Below are 22497 nucleotides of genomic sequence, written 5' to 3' on the forward strand. Positions count from 1 at the left end.
TTTCCTTAAGTAGAACAGAATAGAATGTTTCCTCAAGTAGAATAGAATGTTTCCTCAAGTAGAACAGAATAGAATGTTTCCTCAAGTAGAACAGAATGTTTCTTCAAGTAGAACAGAATAGAATGTTCCTCAAGTAGAATAGAATGTTTCTTCAAGTAGAATAGAATAGAATGTTTCCTCAAGTAGAATAGAATATAATGTTTCCTCAAGTAGAATAGAATAGAATAAAATGTTTCCTCAAGTAGAACAGAATAGAATGTTTCCTCTAGAATAGAATAGAATGTTTCCTCAAGTAGAACAGAATAGAATGTTTCCTCTAGAATAGAATAGAATGTTTCCTCAAGTAGAACAGAATAGAATGTTTCCTCAAGTAGAACAGAATAGAATGTTTCCTCAAGTAGAACAGAATAGAATGTTTCCTCAAGTAGAATAGAATAGAATGTTTCCTCAAGTAGAACAGAATAGAATGTTTCCTCAAGTAGAATAGAATAGAATGTTTCCTCAAGTAGAAAAGAATAGAATGTTTCCTCAAGTAGAACAGAACAGAATGTTTCCTCAAGTAGAACAGAATAGAATGTTTCCTCAAGTTGAACAGAATAGAATGTTTCCTCAAGTAGAATAGAATAGAATGTTTCCTCAAGTAGAACAGAATAGAATGTTTCCTCAAGTAGAACAGAACAGAATGTTTCCTCAAGTTGAACAGAATAGAATGTTTCCTCAAGTAGAATAGAATAGAATGTTTCCTCAAGTAGAACAGAATAGAATGTTTCCTCAAGTAGAATAGAACAGAATGTTTCCTCAAGTTGAACAGAATAGAATGTTTCCTCAAGTAGAACAGAACAGAATGTTTCCTCAAGTTGAACAGAATAGAATGTTTCCTCAAGTAGAATAGAATAGAATGTTTCCTCAAGTAGAAAAGAATAGAATGTTTCCTCAAGTAGAATAGAATAGAATGTTTCCTCAAGTAGAATAGAATGTTTCCTCAAGTAGAATAGAATAGAATGTTTCCTCAAGTAGAATAGAATAGAATGTTTCCTCAAGTAGAATAGAATGTTTCCTCAAGTAGAATAGAAAATAATTGTGTTTCCTCAAGTTTAATAAAATGGATATTAGAATGTTTTCTTTAAGAATAGAATTAAATAGAATATTCCTAGCATGCTTTGTTGAATAGAAAATAATTTTCCCTCAAATAGAATAGAACAGAATCATTTCTCAAGTTAAATAGAATAGAATACAATGTTTCCTCAAATTCAATAGAACAGTATAGAATGTTTCCTTAAGTAGAACAGAATAGAATACAATGTTTCTTCAAACTGAATTGAATAGAATAGAATGTTTCCTAAAGTTAAATAACATAGATAAGAATACAATAGAATAGAATGTTTACTAAAATAAAGCAAAATAGAACAGAAAATTATTCAATAGAACAGACTCAAATATTTCCTGAAATAGAACAGAATTAAAAAAAAAAGAAAATAAAGTAAATAAAGTCTTTCCTAAAGTAGAATAGAATGTTTCTTTAACATGAATAGAATAAAATCAACATTTTATGGAGTTTTGTGTTCCTTGCCACAGTCGCTTTCAGCTTGCTCACTGGGATTATTAATACAATTCTTATTTAATTACTTATACCATGCTCCGAAAACACAAGACAGCTCGTGACCCGGGCGCTCAGCGCAATGCGAGGCGCACCCATGTTCGCTAGAGACAGGCATAAATGATTGGCATGAGTGCATGCCACCGAGATGACATAAGCACAATGCACCCACGTCAGTAACAGACATGGAGCATAAATGTCCGGATCCCGACACAGACCGAAACCAAACCAGACAGGAAGTCAGGACCATGCACGGCAGGGAATTCAGCTGATCCTGTCAGACAGGAACCCAAACTGACAGAGTGACAGGACCGTGACACCAACACACAGTGTCAAACACAAATGTTTCCACCCTTACAATAACACTGCTACCCCAAAGAGAGAAACAGATAACAATAATGTGAACACACTAAATCTCAAGAACATCACAAACATCAATCGCAATCAAATCGGCCCAGTGGGAGTCAAATATTAAACTGCACTTCCTATTAAAATCAACACTCAGACATACTGTCATGAGCACATGTGAATATGTATGTGTTCAGCCCTGGAGGCTTTTAAAATGCAAATGAGCTCTTCAACATGCACGGTCGGGGAGTGAAGTGATGACACCGTGTCCAGTGACGAGCCACACTATTACTGCCTGCTCTTCCTCTGGGCTCAAACAAAGCCTGAAAGTGATGCTGTGCTTACGGTTTCATCTCAAGGAAACAGCTTCACATCTACATCAGATGACATTGCTCTGACATTGTTTTACATATTTATGAGTTGCTGAGAGATAGAAAGGTGGGGACAAATTAGGGGAAATGGAATTGGGACATGACCAAAACTGGACTCGAACCATTGTCCCGGTCAGCACAAGCATGAGCTGAATAAAAGGAAACAAAGTAAGATTTTGTATATATTATGAAAGAATGTTACATATTTGAGTAGGTATTTAAAAGTCCTCCGAGCAAGACTCACTATAGTCAAGAGGCAAGCGATAACCAAGATGCTATTGCAAAGGCATACTAGAAAACACCGCACTGTGCTGTTGAAATGGCCCCTGCTCAATGCACTACCTTTACAAAGTTGTCTAGAATAGAATATTTTCTCAAGTAGAATAGAATAAAATAGAATGTTTCTTAACATAGAACATAACAGATAGAATAGAATGTTAACTCAAGTAATATAGAATAGAGTGTTTCCTCACCTAGTGTGCAACAGAATAGAATGTTTCTTCAAGTTAAATAAAATAGAGTAAATAAAGATAGTTTTTAAAATAGAATAGAATATTTTCTCAAGTAGAATAGAATACAATAGAATGTTTACTAACATAGAATAGAACATAATAGAATAGAGTAGTTTGTTTGTTAGTGATATATAAAGCCATGTCAGCTTCCGTGGCAATTTTATGGCAAAAACAAGTTATAAACCAAACTATGATAAAAACTTTAAAACTGATTCATAGAATAGAACAGAATGTTTCTTCAAGTTGAATAGAATAGATATTAGAATGTTTCCTTAAGAATAGAAATAATCTGAATATTCCTAACATTGTTGAATAAAATATAATTTTCCCACAAATAGAATAGAACAGGAACTTTTCTCAAGTTAAATAAAATAGAATAGAATGTTTCCTCAAGTAGAACAGAATAGAATGTTTCCTCAAGTAGAACAGAATAGAATGTTTCCTCAAGTAGAATAGAATAGAATGTTTCCTCAAGTAGAACAGAATAGAATGTTTCCTCAAGTAGAACAGAACAGAATGTTTCCTCAAGTTGAATAAAATAGATATTAGAATGTTTCCTTCAGAATAGAAATAATCTGAATATTCCTAACATTGTTGAATAGAATATAATTTTCCTCAAGTAGAATAGAATAGAATAGGAATGTTTCTCAAGTCAAATAGAATAGAATAGAATGTTTCCTCAAGTAGAACAGAATAGAATGTTTCCTCAAGTAGAATAGAATAGAATGTTTCCTCAAGTAGAACAGAATAGAATGTTTCCTCAAGTAGAACAGAATAGAATGTTTCCTCAAGTAGAACAGAATAGAATGTTTCCTCAAGTAGAACAGAATAGAATGTTTCCTCAAGTAGAATAGAATAGAATGTTTCCTCAAGTAGAACAGAATAGAATGTTTCCTCAAGTAGAACAGAATAGAATGTTTCCTCAAGTAGAACAGAATAGAATGTTTCCTCAAGTAGAATAGAATAGAATGTTTCCTCAAGTAGAACAGAATAGAATGTTTCCTCAAGTAGAACAGAATAGAATGTTTCCTCAAGTAGAACAGAATATAATGTTTCCTCAAGTAGAATAGAATAGAATGTTTCCTCAAGTAGAATAGAATAGAATGTTTCCTCAAGTAGAATAGAATAAAATAGAATGTTTCCTCAAGTAGAACAGAATAGAATGTTTCCTCAAGTAGAATAGAATAGAATGTTTCCTCAAGTAGAATAGAATAGAATGTTTCCTCAAGTAGAATAGAATAAAATAGAATGTTTCCTCAAGTAGAACAGAATAGAATGTTTCCTCAAGTAGAATAGAATAGAATGTTTCCTCAAGTAGAATAGAATAGAATGTTTCCTCAAGTAGAACAGAATATAATGTTTCCTCAAGTAGAATAGAATAGAATGTTTCCTCAAGTAGAACAGAATAGAATGTTTCCTCAAGTAGAACAGAATAGAATGTTTCCTCAAGTAGAACAGAATAGAATGTTTCCTCAAGTAGAATAGAATAGAATGTTTCCTCAAGTAGAATAGAATAGAATGTTTCCTCAAGTAGAATAGAATAGAATGTTTCTTCAAGTAGAACAGAATAGAATGTTTCCTCAAGTAGAATATAATAGAATGTTTCCTCAAGTAGAACAGAATAGAATGTTTCCTCAAGTAGAATAGAATAGAATGTTTCCTCAAGTAGAACAGAATAGAATGTTTCCTCAAGTAGAACAGAATAGAATGTTTCCTCAAGTAGAACAGAATATAATGTTTCCTCAAATAGAATTGAACAGAATAAAATGTTTCCTGAAGTAGAATAGAAAATAATTGTGTTTCCTCAAGTTCAATAAAATGGATATTAGAATGTTTTCTTTAAGAATAGAATTAAATAGAATATTCTTAACATACTATGTTGAATAGAATCGAATTTCCCCTCATAGAACAGAACAGAATCATTTCTCAAGTTAAATAGAATACAATGTTTCCTCAAATTGAATAGAACAGAATAGAAGGTTTCCAAAAGTAGAACAGAATAGAATAGAATGTTTCCTCAAATAAAAAAGAACAGAATAGAATGTTTCCTCAAGTTAAATAACATAGATTAAAATACAATAGAATAGAATGTTTACAAAAATAAAGCAAAATAGAATAAAAAATAACAGAATAAAATGTTTTCTGAAATAGAATAGAATAAAATGTTTTCTGAAATAGAACAGAAAAGAATAGAATGTTTCCTAAAGTTCAATCAAATGGACATTAGAATGTTTTCTTTAAGAACAGAATTAAATAGAATATTCTGAATATACATAATATAATTTTACTCAAATAGAATAGAAAAGAATATTATCTCGAATTGAATAAAATAAAACAAATAAGAATGTTTCATAAAATAGAATAGAATACAGTGTTTCTTCAAACAGAATAGAACACAATAGAATGTTTCCTCAAGTAGAATAGAACATGCCCTAGAAGAGAACAGAATAGAATGTTTCCTCAAGTTAAATAACATATATAAGAATAAAATAGAATAGAAAGTTTCCTAAAATAGAATAGAACAGACTAAAATATTTCCTGAAATAGAACAGAATAAAAAGTGCTTCCTCAAGTAGAATAGAATAGAACATGCCCTCGAATAGATCAGAATAGAATTTGTCCTTAAATAGTATAGAATACATGCATTCTGAATGGTGCATACCTTTTCATAAGGGTCAGAGTCATAGTTGAGGCCTATGCCGCAGTCATCTGTGATCTCAGACAAATCTTCATCATCAAACTCCTCCAGACTGATGTCATGAGCAGGCCTGCACACACAAACACAACATAATCAACACTCCACACACAGGCACATTACAGTAACACACAAGAAACAATTAATACAAGATCTCGTTATCTTAAGTGACCTCAGATGCAGAGTCACATCCAACCTAAGCAAGAGCATAAGGGTTACCTTTGCATGAACAATAGTGGAACATACATCAAGTAAGAAACTGTTGCTGTCAAATGCATTTCAATGGATCTTGGTGCTGCCCATGACAGACAGAAGCACATTAATAAATGAGTGTGTGTTTGTATGTGTCTCTGGGGAATTCTGATCTGAATTATGAACTGACATAATATGTCAGCTGATTGTGTACACACACTGGTCTCCAGCCAAGCAGTTCAACAAGGTCACTCAGTCTAGCACTCTATCATACACATCATGTATGTATACACACAAACACACCCAATATGTGGCTTCTAGACCTTTATGTCGCAACATAATTTACGGCATTACTTCTCTCTTTCACCTCCCCCTTCATTAATGATAAGTGGGTTAGCATATACTGCTAAATAAAGCCAGCCTCTGTTTTGCCATATTTGGCTGTGCCTTGGCTCAGCAAAATGCATTAACCCGGATTCTGGTCTATGCCAGCTGCTAACACAGGGACGATTTCATCTCTGCCGAGCCACATTCAGCTGACAGTATTGCTGCAATGCAGCGTTCCACAGTCACAGCACCACGATCACACACATATCTAACGTTTGGAGGCAGTGGGAGGAGAGATAGAGAGTCTTCTCATTGTAAGATAGCTGATGCATATCTGAACCATCAGTTGCATTTTCATTAATGCACAAGGAATGAGTATGTGAGTGCCTGTTCATGATTTAATATCACATATGTGCATAAACGATATGTTAGATTAATATATGGGGGGGGGGGGGGTAGTTTAGCAAATATAGCCTAGCAAACAGTTATTAAAACTTTTATTTGGAGGTACATTAAAAACAATTTATCCGAAACAAAATTGAACATTAAAATTGTGTGCTTATTACTCATTTACTTATTACTTCATAACCTCACCTCTGCAACAGTCACAGTCACCCAAGGCGTTCCACAAGGTTCCGTACTTGGCCCCCTGCTCTTCATCATTTACATTCTCCCCCTTGGGCAGATACTTCGCCACTTCAAAAAGAATTTCCACTGTTACGCCGATGACACCTAGATCTACCTCAGTACCAAATCCCCTCAGAATCCTCCCCTCTCCCACATCAACTCCTGTCTGTCTGCTATTAAAACTTGGATGCAACACAACTTGCTCAAACTCAACAGCAATAAGACAGAATTCCTCCTCATAGGCTCCAAATCCACTCTCAGCAAAACCAATAACACCACTATCACCATTGACGACACCATTGTCTCCCCATCTCCCCAGGCCCGCAACCTTGGCGTGATTTTTGATTCAACCCTCTCCCTGGAGCCTCACATCCGTCATGTCATTAAAACCTCTTTCTTTCACCTCCGTAACGTAGACAAAATCAGACCCTTACTCACACCCTCTGCTGCTGAAAGACTCATTCACGCCTTCATCTCCTCACGACTGGACTACTGCAACTCACTACTCTTTGGTATCAGCTCAAACTACATAAAAAGACTCCAACTGGTCCAGAACACAGCTGCCCGACTCGTCACCCGCTCCAAATCCTGGCACCACATCACTCCAGTCCTAAAACAATTACACTGGCTTCCCATTTCCCACCGGATCACATACAAAATCCTGGTACTTACCTACAAAGCCATCCATCACCTGGCCCCCTCATACCTCACTGACCTCCTCTCCCCCTACCAACCCTCACGGTCCCTCAGGTCCACCTCAGCCGGTCTCCTCTGCATTCACAAGTCCAAGCTCCGCAGTTTTGGGGACAGAGCCTTTTCCAGGGCAGCTCCCAGGCTATGGAACTCTCTTCCCCATGAGATCCGCACCTCTGAGTCTCTAACCATCTTCCAGTCCCGCCTCAAGACCCATCTATTCACCTCTGCCTATCCATAGCCCCCCGCCCCTCCCAACTCTATATGTCCCTCAATAATATCTTTTTTTTTTCCACTTGCTCTGTAAAGCGACTTTGAGTTCGAGAAAAGCGCTATACAAATTCAATTTATTATTATTATTATTTAGTGATTTCATCCAAAGGTGTCACTACAGTCTTCAAAGATAAAGAACAACTGTCTCTAACAAGAACAGAAGAGATGTGGAAGACCAGATGTGCAACTAAACAAGAGGATAAGTACATCAGAGTCTCTAGTTTGAGAAATAGACGCCTCACATGTCCTCCGCTGACAGCTTCATTGAATTCTACCCGCTAAACACCAGTTTCATGTACAACAGTAAAGAGAAGACTCAGGAGGACTTATGGGAAGAACTGCAAAGAAAAACACTTTTGAAACAGAATAACAAAAAGAAAAGGTTCGAGTGGGGAAAGAAACACAGACATTGGACAATAGATAACTGGAAAAGAGTGTTACGGATCTGAACCCCATTGAGCTTTTGTGGGATCAGCTAGACTGTGAGGTGCGTGAGAAGTGCCCGACAAGACAGTCACATCTATGGTAAGTGCTACAGGAAGTGTGGGGTGAAAGGTCACATGAGTATCTGGACAAACTGACCACTAGAATAACAAGCATCTGCAAAGCTGTCATCGCTGCACATGGAGGATTTTTTGATGAGAACTCTTTTAGTAGTTTAAGAAGTTCTGAACATTTTGTTCAAATTGTAATAGTAATTTTTCACGTTATTAATGTCCTGATTGATACATTGTGATCATTTGAATGCCACTTAGGTGAATAAAAGTACCAATTTCCTTCCATAAGAGCAAAATCTGTACATTATTCCAAACTTTTGGTTGACAGTGTATAACACTCACTCACACTCTCACTCACACACACACTCACACACACACACACACTCACTCACACACACACACACACTCACACACTCACACACACACACACTCACACACACCTACATGTCTGAACCCACTGTGGGGAAAGTTTACCCTTCCAGGAAAAAACAAACCATTGCATCATTTATTGTTATAAAACACTTCTTATAAAAGCAATTCTCATGCAAAACAAATAAAAAATAGCTAAATATTGAGCAATGATAGTCTTTTATAATGTCCAAATACACTCACCTAAAGGATTATTAGGAACACATACTAATACTGTGTTTGACCCCCTTTCGCCTTCAGAACTGCCTTAATTCTACGTGGCATTGATTCAACAAGGTGCTGAAAGCATTCTTTAGAAATGTTGGCCCATATTGATAGGATAGCATCTTGCAGTTGATGGAGATTTGTGGGATGCACATCCAGGGCACGAAGTTCCCGTTCCACCACATCCCAAAGATGCTCTATTGGGTTGAGATCTGGTGACTGTGGGGGCCATTTTAGTACAGTGAACTCATTGTCATGTTCAAGAAACCAATTTGAAATGATTCGAGCTTTGTGACATGGTGCATTATCCTGCTGGAAGTAGCCATCAGAGGATGGGTACATGGTGGCCATAAAGGGATGGACATGGTCAGAAACAATGCTCAGGTAGGCCGTGGCATTTAAACGATGCCCAATTGGCACTAAGGGGCCTAAAGTGTGCCAAGAAAACATCCCCCACACCATTACACCACCACCACCAGCCTGCACAGTGGTAACAAGGCATGATGGATCCATGTTCTCATTCGGTTTACGCCAAATTCTGACTCGACCATCTGAATGTCTCAACAGAAATCGAGACTCATCAGACCAGGCAACATTTTTCCAGTCTTCAACTGTCCAATTTTGGTGAGCTCTTGCAAATTGTAGCCTCTTTTTCCTATTTGTAGTGGAGATGAGTGGTACCCGGTGGGGTCTTCTGCTGTTGTAGCCCATCCGCCTCAAGGTTGTGCGTGTTGTGGCTTCACAAATGCTTTGCTGCATACCTCGGTTGTAACGAGTGGTTATTTCAGGCAAAGTTGCTCTTCTATCAGCTTGAATCATTCGGCCCATTCTCCTCTGACCTCTAGCATCAACAAGGCATTTTCGCCCACAGGACTGCCGCATACTGGATGTTTTTCCTTTTCACACCATTCTTTGTAAACCCTAGAAATGGTTGTGCGTGAAAATCCCAGTAACTGAGCAGATTGTGAAATACTCAGACCGGCCCGTCTGGCACCAACAACCATGCCACGCTCAAAATGGCTTAAATCACCTTTCTTTCCCATTCTGACATTCAGTTTGGAGTTCAGGAGATTGTCTTGACCAGGACCACACCCCTAAATGCATTGAAGCAACTGCCATGTGATTGGTTGATTAGATAATTGCATTAATGAGAAATTGAACAGGTGTTCCTAATAATCCTTTAGGTGAGTGTATATATACAATTGTATAATGTATTGTGATTATATCTAGAAATGTAGTTATAGCATTGAGTTACAGAGACCAAGCAACAATAAGGGGAACACTGAGGCCACCTATAGGCTATACTTGTCATTGCTATAAACTGTCATGTGATTTTTGTTTACAGCAGATGGCAGCAGATGCCCCAAACGCATGACACATAGCAGCCTTTTCATAAATATTCAAGTTTGCTCTTTACTGAAGTGAAGGTGCCATTTCTTAATCTTATTTAACATAAAAATGTAATGTGTAATTTGAGCTCGTTGAAGTCTAAATCTATAAATCTATCAAAATGAAATGACTATGCAAGATGTTAGTTAAGAGGTGTGGCACACAAAATGTGTCAAAAATATATATACAGTATAAAACTGTGTTAAACAAAGACTGTTCTGGTACATGTGTTCGCCCAGTATGAACAGATCTTGAGGGTTAATGTGCTTCGTGTGTGTGTGTGTGTGTGTGTGTGTGTGTGTGTGTGTGTGTGTGTGTGTGTTACTTCAAACTGAGGCTGCATGCTAAACCAGATTAGCCAGCCTGCCTCTCTCAAACACTTTAATATGGCCATTTTAAGCACCCTTAAGACAAAACTTTTCATTCTAATCCCAAAACAAATGTGATTTGAGTCTCTTTTCCCATTCGCAGTCCATGCTAAGCTTTTACCTGTGGTTTCACCGCATACAGGAAGCTCCTGGGAGAAGCAGGGCTCTAGACTCACAAGCACTCTGTGATATTAGTTACAGACTCGCAGTGAGAAATGAATTATGCATGGAGTTTAAATTCAACAATGGTCATGCTCATACTGCATCTACAAACACATTTAGTTTTGCATCATTACATTGCATCATTTAATAAATAAATTAGTTCCTGCATGTAATGTCCAACATTCTTCCAAAGCCCCATTTTGCACTCTAGTCATCCTGGTAACCCACAGTTGGCCCCTTCTAGCCCGTTTATCCTAATTACAAAAGGTGGGGCGTGTTTCAGGCCCAAGAGATGCACAGATGCTGCCAGTCATCGGCTGTTGCCATAGTAGCATGTGCTGTGCAGGAGTTGATGTCACACCATTAAGAGAACACCACTGAGACACAAGGCAGGTTAAGTAGGGTGAGGTCACCTCTGCAGCTGTCACCATGACAACCCCATCCAACCAGAGATGGGCTTAATTTGCTGAATCATGCATCTATTCACTAGCTGGTTTGTTTTCAAACAACAGTAACTCCTGGGTTGTTCAGTTTTTGAGGCATGCATTAAAAATATTACACATAACATCTAAAAACATCATCTATACAACATGATCATTACAAATAGCATTATAACATCTACAACCAAGTTAAGCTCAATTGACAGCATTTGTGGCATAATGTTGATTTCCACAAAAAATTATTTCGACTTGTCTCTCCATTTGCTGTTCTTTTCTGCATATCGCGGCGGCGTTTTATGGTCCGTTCTGCATAACACGGCGGAACATTTTAGCTTATGGCGGCCCATTCAGCCTGTTTCGTGGCCAGTTCTCCCGATGGCCAGTCCACCCCTGATCGGCCTCAAAGTGCGTCTGCACACCGGGAAAATGCCCGGTATGCCAGTGTGGCAGGGCGGAGCCGGGTCGTGATCCTACAAACCCAGTCCTGTATTAGGCTAATTATGCCTCCGTGAGGGTTAAAGGTCGACTGCAGAGGATCGTGCGACAGCCGCTCCAACCCCGGGCGAACCGGAGTCACACCTTCGACCCCCAGTGGGCAGAACGCCCCTCCGCTTTTCTGGCAGCAAATGGGGACACTCCTCCGCCCCTGGCAGTGGCCCTAAAAGCAGAGGGGTGTTCTGTCCGCTGGGGGTCGAAGGGGGCCGGAATATCGCGCGCCCGGTCCCTAATCGCCCTAAAAGCGGAGGGGCGTTCTGCCCGCTGGGGGTCGAAGGTGTGACTCCGGTTCGCCCGGGGTTGGAGCGGCTGTCGTCCACCTGAGTGTGGAGGAGTGTTCGAAGACCACGCGATGGTACATCAGAGAACCAGTGAGTGAGCTTTTTCCTCTCTCTCCTCTCTCTCTCTCTGTCGCACAGCTTTGGCCTTTTCCCTCGCCTATTTTTTGTTGTTGTTTTCCCCTCCTGTCTCCTCCCAGGTAGAGTAAGGCGGGGATGACCTGACAGGGCGCAAAGCACGCCCCTCCCCAGGGAAAGGGGGTAGGTCATGCCGGTGGCACCCCGGTCTGAGGTAACGCCGGAAGGAGTGTGGATTGGAGGGGGGCGGGGCCGGAATATCGCGAGGGATAAAGGCGGCCGGCGACGATGGTTCGAGAGAGAGAGAATTACGGGCATGTCCGTCATGTGTGTGTTTGTTTATGCTTTTTGTTTAAGTTTTCATTAAATTATCATTTATGTTGACAAGCCGGTTCTCGCCTCCTCCTTGCCCATCCTTTAACAATGCTACAGCCAGATTCTCCTGCAACATGGAGCGAGACACAGCGCTGGTGAGGATACTGAGCTCACACACTGAAGCGCAGCTGTTATTTATTCAGCACCGTCCAGGGCTGGATTGGTAACCTGGTATACCGGGCATTTTCCCGGTGGGCCGACGCGCTTTGGGGCCGATCAGGGGCGGACTGGCCATCGTGAGAACTGGGCCAGCCCACAAAATGGGCCGAATGGGACGCGATAAACTGAAATGTGCTCGTCATCTAACGACTTGAGACTTCACACGAGGACATTTCCGGTAAGGTGTGCAATGATGCGCCCTGGTTTTTACAGTCCATTGCGGGATTTTATAGGGAGCAGACATAAGCTGCCATACGAAGAGTGTGTTAAACTTCATGCTGCTGCAACCTCAGCCACGAAGTTATGCCTACTTTTCATGATTCAATCATGACTGATAGATAAAATCATGTCTTATATTTTATTCCTCGTTGATTATCCCATTTCACTCTGAAATACGTCACAGTAGAGAAATTTTAATTGGCTGCAAATGTTGTTTCATGCTGACTTGGCATGCTGCCATGGTGCCACACGTGACTTTCATTCACACCTTTAATTCTGTTTCTCACCCCATGAAGACAAAGAGAATGAACTAAGCACTACGGGACACTAATGAAGCAACACTACAGAAAAACACTTGACTGTGTGTCTTCGGTAATTATGAAGAAAAGAGGAGGAAAGGAAAAGATAGAACGCTAGATGAGGAGAGAGAGATGCAAGATGAAAAGATTAGATGGGCACAGTTTTGCTACATAAGTGGATAAAAAATGTTGTTTTATGACGTATATTTTCTGAAGGAACTTGCCAATCATCCAAAACAATGCTGGCTGCTGGGTGAAATGCGCTCGGTGGATGTATATTTGTAAATATGGTGGTTTTTTACCAGCTGAGAACAAACGAAGAGCTAATAAAATGTGTAAAGGAGTCAAAACAGCGCCAGGAATTCCTCCGTTGCACACACAAACGAAGATATGCTGCAAGGACGGCTGACGGTTGGTTCTGACGCCTGTACCAAAGTGTAATGGGCCACATAGCTCCTATGATGAGAAGAACCATGTACTGTATGCTTGAGGTCAGTATTAGGCAAATTACTTCCTGTTTTTGGTTCGTTTAGACGTCTTTCGTCCAAGTTGCGTTCATATATCAGTCGAACCGCACCAGAGTTCATTTGGAAGTGGACCGAGACCCACTGTTCAGGCGGTCTCGGTCCGCATGTTTGGTGCGCACCAAGGTTCGGGTGACAGCGTTCACACTTGTTCAAATGAACCGCACCAAACCTGCCATGTGTGTGCAATTCGTGATTCAACACACCTGGTCCCTTATCAGGCTAATCAAGCCTCCGAGAGGGATAAAGGCCGACCCGGGAAGGAGGAGGGATATGCCGTAGTGGAGTTCTCGCCGCTACCATCCACCCCAACGGAGCAGCTGTGGCCATCTGCCGGGGGACAGAGGAGCCCGGCTGCCTGTAAGCGGAGGAAAGGCCGCCGACCGCAAGGGGAGAAGGGGCTCCTAGCTGACTGCCTGAAGTGGTCAGGGCCTATGCCAGGGGTGGGGGTGGGGGAGACCCCTTCGGTTCCCAGAGAACACAGCGGGGCGTTCCGTTCGCCAGGGGCCGGAGGTCTGCCTCCAATCCGCCCGGGGAGTCATAGCTGTCGTCCGTTAGAGTGTGGAGGAGTGGCCGAGGACCAAGCTACGGCGTATCGGAGAACCGGCGAGTAAGTGTTTTTTTTCTCTCTCTCCCACTGCGTCTCTGTGTTGGCCTTTTCCCTCTCTTTTAAATTTTACAGTTTTTTTTGTTGGGGTACTACACTGTTACAGGAAGGCTCCCCGGCCTGAGACAACGGGGGAGGAATGTGGCAGGGCGGAGGGCGGGGTCGTGATTCTACACACCCGGTCCCTTTATCAGGATAATCAAGCCTCTGAGAGGGATAAAGGCCGACAGCGTACGGTGGTGCGACAGAGAGAGCGTTTACGACCATCTGTCCGTCCTATGTGTGTTTGTGTCTAAGGTGTGATTTTTAGGGCCATTTCGGAGCACATGGGGGCCCTAAGCAAAACCATACTTGGAGCAAAAAATACCAAAGACGTGCATTAAAGGAGGAATCCAAGCCATATACAGGGACCAGAAAACACTTGGCAGTGGGCTCTTTTGACTTGGGAGGGTAAGCAACCACCCAGAACACCTTGGCAACCACACAGCAACACTCACAAATTGCGGCCCACCCACACTTCCATTGGAAAAGTACAAATTGCCATAACTAATAACAGTGACATATTCTGACTGGTTTCTGTTTTTATAGTCATGAGACTTATACTAATGGAACAGAGCGGATGTTTATTTTCACATACTGATCAGACATGCATATGTTCTCCTAGGGAGCAGCTGTACACTTACATAAACAGCTTAAGGAAAGACAGGTCTTATAGGAGTACTCTTTACTGCATAAGTATGTTTATGTGTTGCTTGTCTCTTTCTGTTTGACTGCCTGACGGAGAAGGCTTTGGCTTTTTTAGAGAGCATCAGCCATGAGATCACAGTGCATTACTTAAAGTAGCCTTGTGCTGACCGAGCCATACCTACTTACACACATACAAATACACACTGCACCTTCCATGCTATAAATCGTCCCACACACAGAGTCATAGTGAAATGTCTTGTCCCATGTATAAAGGCAAGCATTACTCTATCGCTCATCTAGTAATTAGGGATCGTGATTTGAACAAACCCCATCAGAGTGAAATTCATCCAGTGCCGTTTGATCAACGGACATAATGTCTCGAATTGTGTGGCTTGTTGAGGAGAGTTGTGTTACTACTACATACGATTGGCCAAACGCCTGGCAAAGGAGTGGTGGTGGTGTAGTGGTCTAAACCACATAACTGGTAAACTGGTAATCAGAAGGTCGCTGGTTAGATCCCCACAGCCACCACCATTGTGTCCTTGAGTAAGGCACTTAACTCCAGGTTGCTCCGAGGGGATTGTCCCTGTTATAAGTGCACTGTAAGTCGCTTTGGGTAAAAGTGTCTGCCAAATGCATAAATGTAAATGTAAAACCGGTTGGAATAATTTCATAGATTTATATGGAAGGAGGGACCCGCCACATCTAAGGAGCTGAATATCATAGAAACACATGGGGTTGGGCTCTTTTAACTTGGGCAAGTGAGAAACCACCTACAACACCCTAGCAATGCCCTATCAACAAAGAGTGGCGGAGCTAGGGGGTGGCCAGGGGTGGCCCGAAGCCTGGCCACCCCATTGGCCACCGCACTCGCAATTGCTGTTTTAGTCATTTTGTTGGTCATTTTTTTGGCACAATTTATTTCTTTAGAGGTGAAATCATCTCTGTACAAATGTACAAACTTAACATGTGCACACACCAAGGTCACCAAAAACTCTCCGTCCCAGGTGTCATTGTATCCACACACCCCAGATTTTAAGGTTAATGCTCTATCGAGTTTGACGTGAACAAAACGGACCTCCCTACCCTAAACCCTAAACCTTAAACCCAACCGATAGTGTCAGAAAACACAAACGTGAGATGAAAAACACAACCATGTCATTTTTGCTTCTTCTATGACACTTTGGGTTCACGTGTGGACTCGTGTGCTCCTCAGGACCCGTATCCCGCTCCTTTACATCACAAGTGCAACACTTTATCAGTCGAGCACAATCTGATCTCACTCACACAAGCTTGTAAATGTAGTTGATGATGTCATGCAAACATTAAAATGAGTCATGTGCTTTAGTAAAAGTGTTTAGATGTCATAAGATAGCATTGTGTGAGGAACGGTGAAAAGTAAGTGTTTATGCACCGATAATCTGCCGTTTTACTCGTGATTTCAGTGTTCATTTCATCTGGAAACTGCCGTGGTACGTACGAGTCATGCAAATATCATTTTGCAAAAATATAGGTATACTAACGTGATTCTGTGAGACCAGGTTGAAAAATCTACAGTCAAAAATGTCACATTTTTACAGTAAAAGAAAGTAAAAATACGTAAAAATTATAACAGATTGTTCTACCGTTTTGTGGTCCGTTCTGCATAACGCGGTGGCTCGTTTTAAATTATCATGGCCCATTGGGAACTTCCGATGGTCAGTCCGCCCCTGATCAGCCCAAAAGTGCGTCGGCCCACCGGGAAAATGCCCGGTATGCCAGATTACCAGTCCAGCCCTGGCTGCCGCTACTTCGCTGTAAATGTAACAGAATTTACCTAAATTGTACATTTATTTGTATCCATTTAATCATTCTTTTTTACATTTGTCTTTGGTTATTATACATCATTTTTAATGCACGTTATGCACTATTTTTGTAAGCACAGTATTAATGAACAATTCTTATTGATGCCAATCAAGCACATTAAAACTAACAATGAAAACAGGGAAATTGACTGAAAGAAAGACTGTGTTTTCCCTTTCCATTAAAATGATCCTGAGGCATTACAAATGCAGACTGCAGACTGATTTCTACTCTTACAGAAGACATGTTTATGGGAGGACAAGAGAGGATATGGCTGGTGTGACATGTTTTGATATATTTTGTCAGCCCATATCTCATCTTATTAGGGAAATTAAGTTTAAATGGAGGAAGCTCCTTTTGTGCTTCACGCAATCGTGTGTTTGCCAAGACAGAATGGACCCTGTGAGCAATCTCCTGAACAAAATCTAGAGTTTTATAGAGCATGTCAATACCAACATACTCACACTAATGCACTCAATGTCAAGAGTGACAGGATGACAACTGTCACTCATGGGATGGTATTAGAATTTCCACTTCTGTTGAATTTAAAGGGGACCGATTATGCAAAATGCACTTTTACATGGTGTTTGAACATAAATGTGTGTTGGCAGTGTGTGTACACAACCACCCAATAATGATAAAAATCCACCCAGTTCTTTTTCTTTTAATCCCCATTAATCATAAGCACTGTCTCAGAACAAGCCGTTCGCTGATTTTGTACAAAGTGATGTCACTTTGTACAGGCCCCGCCCCCGACTGTTGACGGACACTGCCGGCGGACATGTTTGTTTGTGTGTGTTGTTCGTTATAGCGCATAGCGAACATTGTAACAGTATGTGTGTGTTGCTCATCCATCGTTGCAAAACTGCTGAAAAAAACTCTACGACAAATAAATAAATGTATCAAATAACCATTCGGAAACTTCCTGATACACTCTCAAAGTTGTTACTTCTGACAGAGTCTCTCCCTCATCCGTGTCTGACTCCGGTTTAAACATATAGGCCATAATATACCAATATTTTCATTGTCAGTCGTATTGCTTATGATGTCTATGCAACCGGTCCTGGTCGCCCCGCTCCGAACGGGACTCGAACCGACGTCTCCGACATGGAAGGCGGGTGCTCTAACAAGGAGGCTAAAGGCTACAGCCTCTAGCGTCAGTCGCTAGTGCACCTCTTGAGGTCAGGAGAGTGAGGTTTATACACTACATAGCTATCTACCAGCTGGCTCCCGTTACATCTAGTTATCCGAAGCAGAGGTGTCAAAACTCCGCCCTATTCTGGATACGGGGGCGGGGATCAGCAGCTCATTTGCATTTAAAGACACACACACAAAAACAGCTCGTTTTTATTCCCACCCACAAATTGGCAATTTTAACATGTATAATAAATGATTTGTGGGGTATCTTGAGCTGAAACTTCACAGACACCTTCTGGGGACACCAAAGATTTAAATGACATCTTGTGAAAAGGGGCGTTCAATTGAGAGACAGCCACACATTTCATATACAAACAGGGGTTAACATTAACTCTCGACTACTGTAATTGTGCAGGTCATTTTGCTCATCTACCCGGCTTTTAGTTTTATTTAACATCCAACCTTTAGATCATAGCTATTTGGTCATTGTTATTAAAAACAAATACGTTCTGCTCTGTGATGGAGGACATGCTGGTATGTGGAACCCTTTAATTAAAACACTTTATAATACACGTATATAAATGTCCATATTACATATACATTACATGTTTAAAGGTATATTTCAGGGTGCAATACAAGTTCAGCTCAATCGACAGCATGTGTGGCTAAATGTTGATGACCAAAAAACGAACTTCGACTCGTCCGTCCTTTTCTTAAAAAAAGCAAAAATGGAGGTTACAGTGAGGCACTTACAATGGAAGTCAATGGGGCCAGTTGTTACAGGGTTTAAAGGCAGAAATGTGAAGCTTATAATTTAATAAAAGCACTTACATTAATTCTTCTGTTTAAACAGGTGTATTACTTGAGCTGTGAAGTTGTTTAAATCATCATTTTTACAGTCATTTTAGGGTTTGTTGACATTGCATCGTCATGGTAATGAAGTTGTAAAATTGTCTAGAAGTGATGTTAACAGTAAAATCATGTTTACACACGTATTGTTTGCGTCTTGTGGCTAGACTTTTGAAACGGTGAGTATTTTAATGTTCAAAAATAAAAAGGGCGATTCAAAATGTATTTTTGTGGTGATCAATATCGTGCCACAAATGCAGTCGATTGAGCTCAACTTATATTGAACCTGGAATATTCCTTTAATATGCTTCAACAATATAAGCAGCTACATCTAAAGTGCTGTGAGTAATCTAATGAAGAGTGATCAAAATTGTAAATACAGTTCTGAGTATCAAAACAGGGCGTGGGCCTCTCCAGAACATGCCAAGTGTCAGAGAGGATGCGTCAGGCAATGACAAATCAATCGCGTGTCCTTCTCCCATGCATGCTTTCGCCCAATTGTATGTCCATAGATGCATTCAAGGGCATTTAACAGCATACATCTGAGACCCGTGGCGAAAAGCACAACAGCAAGCCCGTTACTGATCATGCACAACATCAGCACAGGCAGGGATGATGATGCTGAATGGTGCTGATGCTGATCTCCGGATGTGATTAAGCACGTTACAGATGCATAAACACCGCTGATGCTCACATATGGCCAACATTTTGAGGGTGAAGATGCCACTGAGAGATAAGTCAAGAGATGTTGTCTGTCTTACCTGCATCCTGGAGGAGAGAGGGAGTGGAAGGTGGAGAGAGAAAACATCTCTGCCCTGTCCGCCATCTTCTTAGTGACTCAAAAACAGAGACTGCAGATGCAGATATCCGCAGCCCATCCACAGACACTGTAGAAGCGGATAGGTGTTATGTTCTTTATTCTCTCTCTCCTCAACGGATACAGACTGCAGAGGATGCCACGCTGGGAATTAAACCATCTAATTAGATCAAACGGTAGACGCGGCGATGCAAAGAATACAGTCAGATACGCACATAGGTGGTGATGTACTTCTGTAGATTGTCTTCTGTTCCTCCAGCACACCAGCGCGCTGTTTGGCGTGATCTGCGCGCGTCTGATGATGCTGATGAGAAAGGGGGTAGCGGTGGGAATGGAGTGTGTGTGTGTGTGGGGGGGGTTGGGGGGTGAGTAGGTATAACATCAACTGAAAAAAGAAACGAAAAATAAAAAAACAAAAAATAGGCAGAACGACCAATAGCATGAAAAGGTGTCTGATATGGCCGTCTTAGAGGTTGGTTACCATGTTACCAAAGTTCTTTCAAGGCGAGTCAGTTCACTCGGCGGCCATCGTTGCCTCACGGCTCGTGCCTCACGGGTTTGTGGAGCCCTATGCGAAATCATGAAAATGTTAACTTATACCATTTTTAATGTTAAAAATGGACTAGTATATGTTAGAATATTATAAATATGTTATTATAAATAAAATTACATATTTTAAACACCTCGAAATATATATATCTGATACTATTGTTGTCAGATTGTACTTCTGATTTTAAATATGTTCTTTTTGTCATAATCTTGACCAACCGTTTTGGAGCGCATACTTTTTCTTCGTTCTAGTACTTTTATGCCGCTTGTTTACATACATAGAAAAGCAGCTGCTCGCGAGAGTTCCAAAGAGGGCCGCCGAGTTGACTGACTCACCTTGAAATAACTTTGGTCAGCGAAGTGAAGCTGTCACATGGTCTATGTGGACTTTCTCAGCGCTGCTCGCGATAGACCAATCATATACATTTGTGATTAATGGATGAGGATTCTGTTTTTAATCATTCTGTAAAAATTCGATTTCGATTTGTATGTAAGGAACCAATCCTTTGAATAAACAGTTTTAAAAGATTATACTTTGTAGTGTGGAAATGTCTCTAACAAAGCATGAAACCCGATATTCGAATGTCCCGATGTTCGAATGAGGCTCTATAGGGGATTTGGCTTTCTGAGCCGCCAAACACCCTCTTGAACAATGGATCCCAACCCTGTTCCTGGAGGGCCCCAGCACTACATATTCACTAAATACCATACATGAAACTGGTATATGGAATATGCGTTCCCTCTGGACTTTCAGGACTGGCCTCCTACATTTTAATTATTCACACCCTTCATTATACTGAAACACTTACAAACACCCATATACACCCTCACATGATGGTGCCATGGTACATGTCCAAAAATACCATGTTTTGTTAATGAGAATGATTAATTCCCTTTATTATACAACAATATTATAGTAATGGACTTTTATATTTAACGAAGTATGAGTTTGTGTCAGGGCGGAGGGCGGGGCCGGGTTGTGATCCCGCACACCCGGCCCCTAATCAGGCTAATTAGCCCTCAAGAGGGTTAAAGGGTGGCCAAAGATGGCAGTGTGACAGAAAGAGAGATTTATGGACAGCTGTCCGACACGTGTGTGTGTTTGTCTTTTGGTTCAGTTTTATATTAAACTATTATTTATAATGTCAAGCCGGTTCTCGCCTCCTCCTTTCCATTAATCCCTTTACACTGGTGCCGAAACCCAGGAAGGAGGAGGGATGCGCCGTAGTAGAGTCCTCGCCACTACCATCCACCCCAACGGAGCCAGGGAGATGGAAAAGCCCGGCCACCTGAGAGCGGAGGTATGGCCGTCGACCGTGAGCGGGGAGGGGCTCCTGGCCGACCGCCTGGAGTGAAAGGACCGCTGCCAGGGGCGGGGGAGACACCTTCCATCCACCAGAACGTGGTGGGGCGTTCCGTCTGCCAGGGGCCGGAGGACTGCCTACGATCCTCCCAGGGAGGACTGGCTCTTGTCCATTAGAGGTTGGAGGAGTGGCCGAGGACCAAGCTACGGCATATCGGGGAACCGGCGAGTAAGAAGCTCCCCCTAGAGCTTTTAAGCTACATTTACAGAACTTGGCACAGACCTTCAGACTGTTCTGTCTTAAGCCCAAAGGATACTTCGGTTTTGTATAGTCGAACGCTAGCCTGTCAAAGTAACCTTCATTTGACTGTGCATCCGTAGACAGGTGGTTGGCGCTTGTGTGCTAAGACTGCTATGAGATACTGGACTATTTCACTTCAGGACCCATAAATATCTTTATATTCCTTCAGACTCGAGTTATACAAATGCATATATCTCCTGACCTCCTTACACACGTGCTATTGACGTGCACATCCACCTTCGTCTCCTGATGTTAAGCGGCTCAGTTGTGAGTGTTGCCACCTTGTGGACCCACTTATTAGTGCAATTAATTACACATATGACCAATGGCCCTTTTACAAGGCAAAGATGGAGAATTACCCTAACAGACAACAGCAAGTGAATCACACACCACACTTCATCGTGCATTCTATTAACACCTTAAAAAATATATTGCAAAGGTTCAAATGTGAACCAATTAACCAAGAAATGGTTACAAAATGAATCCAGAGAAGTATGATATTGAAAAGGCATGTTTTTATTAACTTTTAGTATTTTAATACAGCACATCTTTTGACACAACAGCTTGATTTTCAGTTGTGTTTTTTTTTACTGTCTTTTTTTAGGCCTTCACAGTGGCGGAGCTAGGGGGTGGCCAGGGGTGGCCGTGGCCACCATGGACCGAAGCCTGGCCACCCCATTGGCCACCCCATCGCAATTGCTGTTTTAGTCATTTGCTTGGTCATTTATTGGCACAATTGAGTTATTTAGAGGTGAAATCATCTCTGTACAAATGTACAAACTTAACATGTGCGCACACCAAGGTCGCCAAAACCTCTCCGTCCCGGGTATCATTGTATCCGCATTGAAATTGGT

General features: G+C 41.2%; 1 protein-coding gene across 1 annotated transcript in view; it reads right to left on the minus strand.

Annotated features, from left to right (window-relative positions):
- The window catches only part of LOC127622728 (C-Jun-amino-terminal kinase-interacting protein 2-like), a 41479-nt gene extending 21796 nt beyond the window's left edge, over positions 1 to 19683 (minus strand). The window contains exons 1-2 of the mRNA XM_052096780.1: positions 19435 to 19683; positions 5491 to 5596 (exon numbers count right to left, since the gene is read on the minus strand). Coding sequence (XP_051952740.1) covers positions 5491 to 5596; positions 19435 to 19499 — 171 coding nt within the window. The 5' untranslated portion in view covers positions 19500 to 19683. The remainder of the gene's footprint in view (positions 1 to 5490; positions 5597 to 19434) is intronic.
- Positions 19684 to 22497: the final 2814 nt, after the last annotated feature.

Source organism: Xyrauchen texanus, chromosome 29, assembly GCF_025860055.1.
Source record: "Xyrauchen texanus isolate HMW12.3.18 chromosome 29, RBS_HiC_50CHRs, whole genome shotgun sequence".
NCBI classification, from domain to species: domain Eukaryota; kingdom Metazoa; phylum Chordata; class Actinopteri; order Cypriniformes; family Catostomidae; genus Xyrauchen; species Xyrauchen texanus.